At 39.4% G+C, this 10860-nt stretch overlaps 1 protein-coding gene across 1 annotated transcript; it reads right to left on the bottom strand.

Moving 5' to 3' along the window:
* Positions 1-2621: 2621 nt before the first annotated feature.
* Positions 2622-4326, bottom strand: LOC5570769 (transcription factor grauzone). Its single transcript, XM_001659309.2, has 2 exons — positions 4154-4326; positions 2622-4096 (listed from the first exon to the last, which is right to left on the bottom strand). Exons 1-2 carry the CDS (start codon positions 4274-4276, stop codon positions 2735-2737), a joined length of 1485 nt encoding a protein of 494 aa, XP_001659359.1. The 5' UTR covers positions 4277-4326; the 3' UTR covers positions 2622-2734.
* Positions 4327-10860: the final 6534 nt, after the last annotated feature.

Genomic DNA, 10860 nt, shown 5'->3' with positions numbered 1-10860 from the left:
TGGGCACCTCGTCCAAGCCACCTCCCGTCCAGACTCCACCTTCCGTCCAGGCTCTACCTCCTCACCGAGATTCTGCCTCCTCGTCTAGGCCGTGTCTCCTCGTCCAGGTGCTTCCTCGTGGTCCCTCATTGAAGCTGCCTCAGCGTCTTCCAGGCGTTCCTGGGCCCATAACCTGTTGAAATAAACTACGCAAAGGCTATTCCGCTCCATACCGCAGGCTACTGACTGATGTTGCTACCATGTCAGCACCTCTCTTTTATTTCATGTCTGGGTAAAGATATCTACAATTCATTCACTTAAAGTACTACCTCTACAATTCTTACCCATCGACATCTCCACTACAGGGTGTGTGATGTACCTGCTCTCCAACAATTTATACCCTTGTTACAAAAGAGGTACATATTTCTTTTTATGGCAATGTAAAAACCATATTAAAAAAGATTGTCGCCACTTATTTCTACTCAGTGAATCTACTAGTCATTTTCCTCAGAGTAATATTCCCTACGTCGTACATGATAACGATGTCTAGCTAGCTAATAGTAAGAGTGGCTACGGATCATTCTGGTTAGCAAGAGGCAAACTGAACGTCTCGAATAGTATTAATGTCCACTTCGAATAGATTAATTATTTGAAATGGGATTCAATGCTATCAACGACACAGAACGTCCGTTGGATCACATCCGAGATATTATTGCGTCTATGCCATATGAATTATGACGCGGCTTTAAGCAAAAAATGCCAAAATGTGATACCACCACTACAGGTTACGCCTTTGGTTTCCATCATATGGGCTAATGGATTATGCCCTCCCATCGCGGCAAGGTTGCATAACCATGGGGAGGGTTAACGATTCTTAAAAAATCAGGATCAAAATCTCCAGTTTTAGAACAGAATTGATACAAATGGAAGATACTCTGACATAATCTTGGGGACAATTCTCATAGAACCATTGAAGATTGTCGCAAAAAGACCGGGATGCGATTCTTAAAGAACCTTGGATTGGCTTCCATATAAAGGCTGGTTTGCTACTGACAAGAAAAGGAATCACCTATCTCGATGCGTGGAAAATTTCTTTCCAGAAATGGTCCAGAAAATCACATTTTTCTGATCGTAGTACGCAGTTGAGAAGAAATGTCATTTCAAATGGGGCTCTCTGTAGGAAATTTCTTGACCCATTTCGTCAAGGAATTTCTTTACTTTTCTTGAGCGAAACAGCATACTTAGCTTAATACTAAAAAATGGGAATCTGACAGAATCTTATATGGATATCAGTCAGAATTTTGAATTATAAAATCTCACAGAGTCCAGGGAATTGTGGAACAAATACTAAAGTAATTCTGAAAACAACCCTCACATAGTCGGATTATCACAAAATAGAATATTACCGTAAAACGGGGTGAATAGAAAAAGTAGGGCGAATAGAAACAAAGCGACCTACAGTTAGAAATGCGAGTATTATGATAAACTTTAAACTTTAAAACCCACTGAAATATATTTTTTTCCATTAGTTCAATAGCAACAGAGTATCGCTAGACTATTGTCAAATTGAAATTTTTTCAACTTTTCTCATAAAAAAAATTAAGATGAAAATTTTGAAATCTCAACCTTGAACCTTGAAATCTCAATAGCTTGAAACATCCGCCATTTTTGTCCAACAAGCTCAAAAATTGAAATTATTTTTAATAATTTTCATTTTTTTCTTCGCTAAGTAAATACATTTGGATATTTCTTCAGGATGTAGTTGAAAAAGTGTTTATTTTTCCATTAAAATGAAAAAGTATTGATATTTACTGAACAGTGTTTCTATTAGAGATGGGCGACTCACTCACGAATCATTCAAAGGAGTCGACTTTCGAAAATGAGTGAATGAATTACGGTTCTTTTCAAAAGAGTCATGATTCATTTGCACCGAATATTTTGAAAGAGGGCTTAAAAAGTTACTTGGAATCATATTTTCGAGTTGAAATTATTATAATCAAACAATTCGGACATGAAATTTTTATAATCAAACAATATCGATAATAGTTAAAGTTGTTGTACAAAAAATATTATCATTCAAAAATTGTTTTTTCACTTTTGTGAGTGAGTCACCTACGATTCGCTCTCTTATTTGATCGTTTTGCCCATCTCTAGTTTCTATACAACATTTTTATAAATCTTTGTAAGATATAATTTTTATTTTTTAACAGCAATCGGGATCCTAGCAAAGGTAGAGGCGACCCATATTTGAGGCTAATAAAATTGGTTTTTATCCACACAGTTTAAGTTGTACACATTCAAACATGTTGGAGAGTGTTTCTATTCGCCCCATTTTACGGTACTGATAAACTCGTCAAGGGCGTAAATCAACTCTGAAAAAGATAATAATAATGGATGCTTGGCAAAAATTATATTATCTTAGTTCTTTCGAAAAAACCTTTCGTTCGACTTTTACAAAAATGATTGATAATGATGATGAAGAAGTATGGTGTACACTTTTAAAAATTGACCCGCCATCCAATATCATTGCTGAGATTCGGCCCATGTTGCGAAACGGTTGGGCAGGCCTGATATAATTCTGGCTCAAAATCTGTGAAACAAACATGACGTGTTTCGGCTGTTCCGCATAACAATAAAACTCATTTTTATGTGCTTAAAAATCAACACCTACATTTTTCTCTTATTCAATGTAATATTAATGATAAATAAAAAAAATGATACCTCAACAAGCAGGTACCTAAACCCATGACAAATGCTAGTTCACGGTTCCATCGATTCCATCGCCCTGCTCCGCAGTAGCATACTTGGCCTTGTGATCCTGCAGCCACTCTTGCGGGTGGTCCTTCTTCCGGTGGGCGTACATCGTGGCGTTCGAGAAGAAACTCTTGTCGCAAAACTGACACTGGTACAAGGGCTTCCCGGTGTGGGCATTGGCGATGTGTTCCTTCAAGGTGACCGGCCGCGAATACTCCTTGCCGCACAGATCGCACACGTACTTCTTGATCTTTGGGCCATGCTTGCGTTCGATGTGCTGCTTCAGCGACAGCAAATTGACCGAAACGTGACTGCAGTGCTCGCACTTGTGCGCTCCCTCATTCTGGTGTCGGGTTACATGTCGTCTCCAGTATCTCAGGTTCTTTAGCCACTTGTTGCAGACGGGGCATTGCTTCTTCATTTCCTCCGGGGACAGTTCGTGGTACTCGCGGTGCGCTTTGAGTTCCGAATGCTTCATGAATCCCTTGGAGCAAATCTCGCACATGAATTCGAAAGTCTTATCGTGGACCTGTGTGACGTGCCGCTTCATGTGGATTCGCGTCCGGAAGCACTTGCCGCAGACCTCACATTTGGCCTTCTCGTTCTCCAGTGTTTCGTGCTCCTTGAGGTGCCGTTTTAGCAGCTTTTGCTTCGGGAAACTCCTTGGGCACCGATCGCACTTGAATATCAGCAGATGTTCATCAGCGTGAACCTCCTCCTTGTGGCGATTGTATCCACTCTGGAACTTGAACGTTCTGTTACAAATTTCGCATTTGATCTCTTGCGGATTAAGCACATTCTGAACGTGCTGGTGGAGTAATGTTCGAGTTTTGAACTGATTGTTGCAGCACATAATGTGTTGCTTATCGTGATCCTTGATCGAGTGCTTACGAAGCGTATCAAATCCCTCGAATTCCTCGCCGCACTCCTCGCATACAAATGGCCTATGCTGCTTGATGTAATCGTCCTCTGCTTTCTGCTGCTCCAAAGGCACCTTTCTCCTCCTTCGGACGGTTTTGGGTTCAGATACCTTACTCTTTGCAGTTTTTTTGGACGTATTTCGAAGCTTTCTTGTTGTAGGAGGACTATCCTCAACCATCGATGGCATTTCGTCCGATCGATCGTCGATTTCAGACTTACAGTCCTCCTTATCGTCCATCGGTTCTTCAAACGAAACATCCGCACAAATTCCTCGAATCAAATGCTCATCTATCTCATCCTCCTCCTCTTTGATGAAAACCGACAGCGGCTTCGAATCCTGCCGATCCTCGTGCAGGTCCTTCACCTCCTGGTAGAACCTATGCCATTGCTCGACTTTATCCCAGCAGACCTCACAGATGATAGCTTTCAGAAGGTCTTCGCCCTGGAACATAAACCGGTGAATATCTCAAATGTTTACCTAATTCACAATTTCTCTCACCTTGAACCAAAAATGCTGGCACATAATGAGACAGATGTTGGGCTTAGATTCCTCCGTACGATCTTCGATTTCGAAGAATTTGTCCGGTTTTCTGGCGCACGTAAAACAGCTACCGCCGGCCATGGTTGGATTTGGTTTAGTGGAGAAGATGCATAAATGTTACCGAAGTCACTTGTAACGTGTCGTAGGTGAAACATTTACCTACAAGCGTCGCATGCACGTCTGATGCGACAAAGGGGAAATGTTGCATAACGCAGGCTTTGGTGTATCGTGATACAGTGGGGTTTTGTTTTAACCCTTCAGTCGTCGCGCGGTTTGCCACCGTCAGAACCACCACGCTGATGCTGTGAACAATAAGCGAGGGTTTTTCACCACTGTTGTACAAAATACAACAGCGCGACGACTCAAGTGTTAAAATACAATAGCAGGCACATAAAATGCACCCAAAGCCGAAAAAACGCGGTTTTCTGAAATGTTCAATGAAATTTAAACGGAATTGCAATTAAAAAACAATCAAGGTGACACGGGAGACCGTGTTATTTTCCTTATCTTTTGTCTCACTCTAAGGGTTCATTCATTTATTTCATAACGCTGAAAATGGCCATTTTGGACACCCACCCACCCTCTTGTAACGCTTTTTGTATGAACATTCTACAAATTTTGTATGAGCCGTAACATCTTGAGGACACCCACCCACCCCCTTTAACGTTATGACATTTTTGAATGAGCCCTAACAATTATCATCGAAACTTTGCAGAAGCGAATCTCGAGTTTTAGTGAACCGATTAAGCTGAAAATGTATTGGGTTGTGCACTACGTATATAGAATTATAGTGATACATTTTTCGCACCGATATTCAGTGGTACTTGAGATTTGCCTCCTCAAAGGGATAGGGTGATTATAATACCGTCCCGTGCGGCCTTAAATGTCCATGTTCTGTCAAACACACCTGTCAAATACACTTGAATACAGTGTTATCACCTATTTTTCGATTCTCATATGCTTTTTTGTATTGAAAAAGTCGTTTTCAGCCAAAAGTCTTGTTACAATTCTGCAGAATTGTAACATATGTGTCGTGCAAAAATTTCGTATTCTTAACTATTTAGGCCAGTGCTTCCCAAGATACGGCTCACGGATCGCAACCAGTCCACGGCGCCATTTTAAAAGACAATTGAAGTACACGGTCTTCAGCCATAGGCTGCACAGACTGAACAATCAGAAACACGAGTAGTCACAAAATTACTAAATTTGAGTAATTTATGACTATTCTCTATCTGCCTCTCTTTCATTCTGCAGGGAATTTTATCCTATTTGTCAATTCACCTGGGATGAAGCATCTCTAAGCTTCAACCCAGGCGAAATGACATTCATTGTAGAAATTCACAGCAGAATGAAAGAGAGGCAGATAGAAAATAGCCATTAATGCATGAACTTTAATAATTCTGTGACTATTTTTATTTCTGAGTGAACATAACTGTTCCGGCAGCACTGCTCCCATGAGAGGCAGTGAACTCAGAGTTTATGAATAGGCCTATTCACATGACGTCTCAAATCAGCTGATCGGGAAGCACTTTGACAGTTGTTCTATGAAAATGACAGGCCCGTGCTAGCACCGGTCCTCCACCGATGTAAACAAATGCATAGACGGATCTGTCACATGAAAAGGCCTATGGAGAGTTGCGCAAAGAACTGTCAAATCGTCTACCTATCGAGCAAAATAGACAAACACGTTTTGGGACGAGAGGAGTATTGCTATCGTAATGAAAGTAAAAATAAAAGATTATTTAATGTACATTTTAGGATGCGGTGTAATACGATGATGTAACGAAATTATAGCTCTTTAGGGCCTATCATTTGTGAATGAATCCTATTCTCATTACATGGGCCCTTACAAATTTCATAACGCTGAAGGGGGTGGGTCGGTGTCTTTCAGATGTTACAGCTCATACATTATTTGTAAAATAGTCATACAAAAAGTATTACGAGGGGGTGGGTGGGCGTCAAAATTGGCCAATTTCAGCGTTATAAAATTTGTGAATAAACCCTAACGGTGATGTGAGTAATCTCCCTCCATTAGTGGAAACACATAAATCCGTTTCATAGTTGAACGGTAACTGAAATTCAATAAACCATACAAAATTAGTCAGTTTGGAAACAAATAATATTGTGCTCTGCAAGATAAATCCACGTAATGCGATTATCTGAAAATGTCGATATACCGTCGTAGTGATAATGAAAATCACCAAATGTTTCAGATTTAACAAATTTGAAACATTTGTGTCCTTGAAGGACGAAAAAATCCAAGCCTACTTGAATTTTGACGTTGCGTTTGAATTGCGCGCATATCTTCTGCGCGTTACCGCCGCCGCTGGATGTGGATTTAATATAAGCGCCGCAATAATTATTTAATCCAGACATACGCCGCAGATGCGGCTGTTTCAATTCCCAGTCGAGCGGCAAAAGAAATTCACTGTTTTTTTTAGTTGCTCACCGCGAGGAAACTGATAAAAGCTCATGTTTTTGAGTACATGGTGTTTGTCGTATATGTTGTTGCAATAGGGTCCTAAAGCCCTGTCCCAATTTTAGTGCCAAACGCTTAAGTTTAGGCCAAAAACACATGTTTACTCAATTTTCTAATGTTTTCCGTTGGTTTAAGCCCAAAAAAATTTTTTTTAGTTTTTGTCACATCCTTTGGCTTAAACTCAAATTTTGGGTGTATTTTGTTTTCCGTGTCCCTCACGAAATGTCAGATAGGAACAACCCCAGTGGTCGAATTAAAACCCCTGTGGTGTTTTTGTCGACTAAGCGAACGTCAAACATGATCAAAAGTGTCAAGGTTCATTTATGAACTAAATTATTAAATTAAAGTTTAAACATGATATAGCCATTATTTGAGCGGGAAAAATTGCTAAAGTAGTTACAGTAACATGCTTTTTCGTGTTATTAAATAAAAACAAGATTTCATTACAAATTTTAGGACCCAATTCTCCACTAAACAATCATTGTGATTACTTTTCAATGGATCATTAAAATAACCAAAACGGTCGCTTTGGAAAGCATAGATAGCGCCACCGTAGCCTTGTGTGTTTGATAGAACAGCAATGCTGTCACAATGTTAAATCCCATATACAGTGGCGCCTTTGTTTTGATGCGGCGAGCACTGACAAAAACTACCTTCAATGATCCATTACAATACCAGAGATCATATTAAATTTTGGTCGTCTTCGACACTTTGGAAACAAACATTCGCGCTGAGAGTACATTTGAGTAAAGTCACTGGAAAGCGCGAACAGTAAAGTAGGTTGCCAGAATAATTAAATGTTTTGTTATTGAGGAACTTGTTGCCAGTTCTCTTCGCGTAACTCTCCATTCATAGACTCTGGTGTCGGCCAGGGTAGACGCGTCACGCGAAGCGACGTGAAAATCCTTTGGAGTTTGACATTTCATTATTAATAATTGTTATTCCTTCCCATGCGATTTTCGCGTCGCTTCGCGTGACGCGTCTACCCTGGCCGACATGTTATGAATCAAAGCTTCTGGGAATACGTTTGACATTATTCCCTACGGACGGAAAAAAAAATGCCAGAGCATCCCGCCCATGTAACCATTCAGAAACGCCGATTTTCCCGAACAAAATTTTACGTTCACAATTTGTGTAATTGTCGATTTACTGTCCATTTTTGGTCCAATCCACTGCAAAGCAAACAGTTTTGATACAGGTTAACTATACATTTGAAAGAAAGCGAAGAACGTATGTGTAATTCTCGATTACTTTTTCAAATCGACGTAAGTAACTTTCATACGGTTTTGAGAAAATTAATTAAGAAGAATCACAACCTGTTTTCTTATACCGTTTTAAAATGAATCATCTTTTTAACATTTTTTCGCCGTGTACATCACTTAAATTTAGCATACAATCAGCTCGCGTTCAAAAACTAGGTAGTTTCTATTATTTCCCACAAAAATAATTATAACAAAATGATAAGCCGTTTCATTCAGTTACTTTCGACGTTTTTCTACCAGTGTAAAATCGGCTCAAGTAGTGTTTTGTTTTGATTCGTGGTTAAGTCACTTTGTCTCCCATACAACAGAGCGGCGAAAGTAGCGGTTAGGTTGCGAAAGTGGAGAATCTTACATTCGTCGTTTTGTAAATCCGGAAATTAAACGTTCTAAAAGAGAAAAATCGAGTTGGTTTAGAGCGGAACGTGTAGAATTTCGTCTGCGAAACACGTAGGATTGATAAAGTAAGTTTGCTAACTTTTCTGACTTGAGTCTGTTTGAATAAGTCTTCGAGAATTGTTGATTTACGGTAATTTGAAGTATTTCAACCCTTTGTTTCACTGTTCTGTTATAATTATACCATTATGGAAGCATTCATAAATTATCTAAATAAGAAATAATGAAACAAATAAAGACGCGTGGAAGAAACTTACTTCAATTAGATCGACTACAGATCCAATTTTAAGTAAATTCACATCACACACACTTGTTTCATTTGTTCTTGTTTAAATAAAAAAGGGTTTTGTCAATCCTTTCTTGACCCATGACGTAGTTGGAAGAAAACAATTCTCGCATAACTTATGATCTCGCCCTAAAAGCCATTGGTAACCATGTGTGTAGCTCGTTGTTTTTGAGCATTTGAATAGATTTACACGTTATTAAACAACTCTATGGTGAAGAAAGGATCATTCTCTACCTGCCGGTGGTGTTGGTTTGGATGCTTATTCATTCATTTACTCAGAAACAACGAGCTACACACGTGGTTACCAATGGCTTTTAGGGCGTTATCTCAGATTATGCGAGAATTAACTTTTAAAATTATGTTACAATTTTTATTTAGCACATTTTCATTAAACAATTATCCAGCTTTTTACGAGCGCCAATGGCCGCCACAAAGAAGCTCGCTTTCTGGTAGGGACTAGGCGATCTGACATTTGGCTTGGGTCATTTGATAGCAAATCGATAAGATCGATCAAAAACTTATCGATTAGCTGTCATCCGACCCAACCCAAATGTCAGATCGTTTGATCCCTATCAGAAAGCGAGACTGATTGTGGCGGCCATTAGCGCTCGTAAAAAGCTGGATACAAACCATGTTATAATTGATTACGATGTTGTACACATTTATGGTTCACGTAGGTAAAATCAGAGAATATGATTATACTAGAAAAACGCGGAGAGGATTTTGAATTTGTTCATAAACAATATTTGCAATGACTATCAACAATTAAGGTCATTCAATCAAAATTTTAGTGTGCGTGTCATCCTGTCAGTCGCCATAAGAAACCAAGCTTATCAATGACGTCACTTCTGTATCGCTTTTCACTAACACACATCCATCGTCTCTTTTGCGTAACATTTTTTTGAGTCTCATTGAATTTGCTCGATTGGAACCACGTTTGACGGTTCGATTAGAACCTTTGGTTTCAGAATTCGCGCTTCTCTATAATAAACAAATTCTCTGGGTAAAATGTGTTCTGGGTAATTGCAACTATATTTGTTGAGATTCCCCAGTTTTAATCTAACTCTGATCCATATCTGTGTGCTATCCATAACTGTGGGGTGACTGTGATAGAATATCCAATGTTAAAACATTGGAACAAATGTCAAATAAAATAATAAATAATTTCAGGCAAAAATAGTTACAATCTTCTATTGCCACGATTAATGCGTTATATATTTAGATTAAGTTAGGTTAAGTAAATTGAAAACATGTTTTTTTTCTTCTCTTATCAGCAGGTGCAATTAAGTTATGGGCCCAGATAGCTGTAGCGGTAAACGCGCAGCTGTTCAGCAAGACCAAGCTGAGGGTCGTGGGTTCGAATCCCACCGGTCGAGGATCTTTTCGGGTTGGAAATTTCCTCGACTTCCCAAGGCATAGAGTATCTTCGTACCTGCCATACGATATACGCATGCAAAAATGGTCATTGGCACAGTAAGATCTCAGTTATTAACTGTGGAAGAGAGAAGCAGGCTCTGTCCCAGTGGGGACGTAATTCCAGAAAGAAAAAGAAGGTAAAATTTAGTCATCTGTAAAAAATATAAACTGCTACGACAAATAAAATGTAATATGTGGTACATAATATGTTGTTAACAAAAAGTGTTATTTTATTGTTACCAAATTAGGATGACAGTGTTGTCTAACACAGAACACCTAGATATAAGAAATGAATGTATACTGCTTCGCGACTAAAAACGGATGAACCAACGTGCGAAATTCGATTTTTGACCAATTTCGCCACGTCGCGAGTCACTTCGCTATAGTGCGCATCTGTGCCCTTCGCCGTATGCATTATGCGCGCTTATGAGCATTGAGTTGCGACGCAGCGAAGTTGGTCAAAAATCAAACTTCGCACGTTGGTTAACCCATTTTTTAACGCGAAGCAGTATAATGGTTGGAATGATACTAACACAGAAACTAAAAAAAAATCTTAGGCGACTCTTTGCCTGAATTTCCCACGCATCCAGATAGGTCAAGATTTTTGTTCTAGGATGGATGCCTGTTCTTTGTGCCCATATGAGCCTATGCACGCTATAAAACGTATGACTTTTACTGTGCGCCCTGTTTTCAAGTTTCCCTTGAGAGAGCGAGACAGCACCAACACACGGCGCACAGTAAAAGTCAAAAGAACAAAAAAAATTATAGCACGTACAGAGGCTCATAGGAAATCTGAAGTAGCAAGTTGCACGGTGAATCATAATATATG

The sequence above is a fragment of the Aedes aegypti genome, chromosome 1 (genome assembly GCF_002204515.2).
Source record: "Aedes aegypti strain LVP_AGWG chromosome 1, AaegL5.0 Primary Assembly, whole genome shotgun sequence".
NCBI classification, from domain to species: domain Eukaryota; kingdom Metazoa; phylum Arthropoda; class Insecta; order Diptera; family Culicidae; genus Aedes; species Aedes aegypti.
This window is presented reverse-complemented; position numbering and strand designations above follow the sequence as displayed.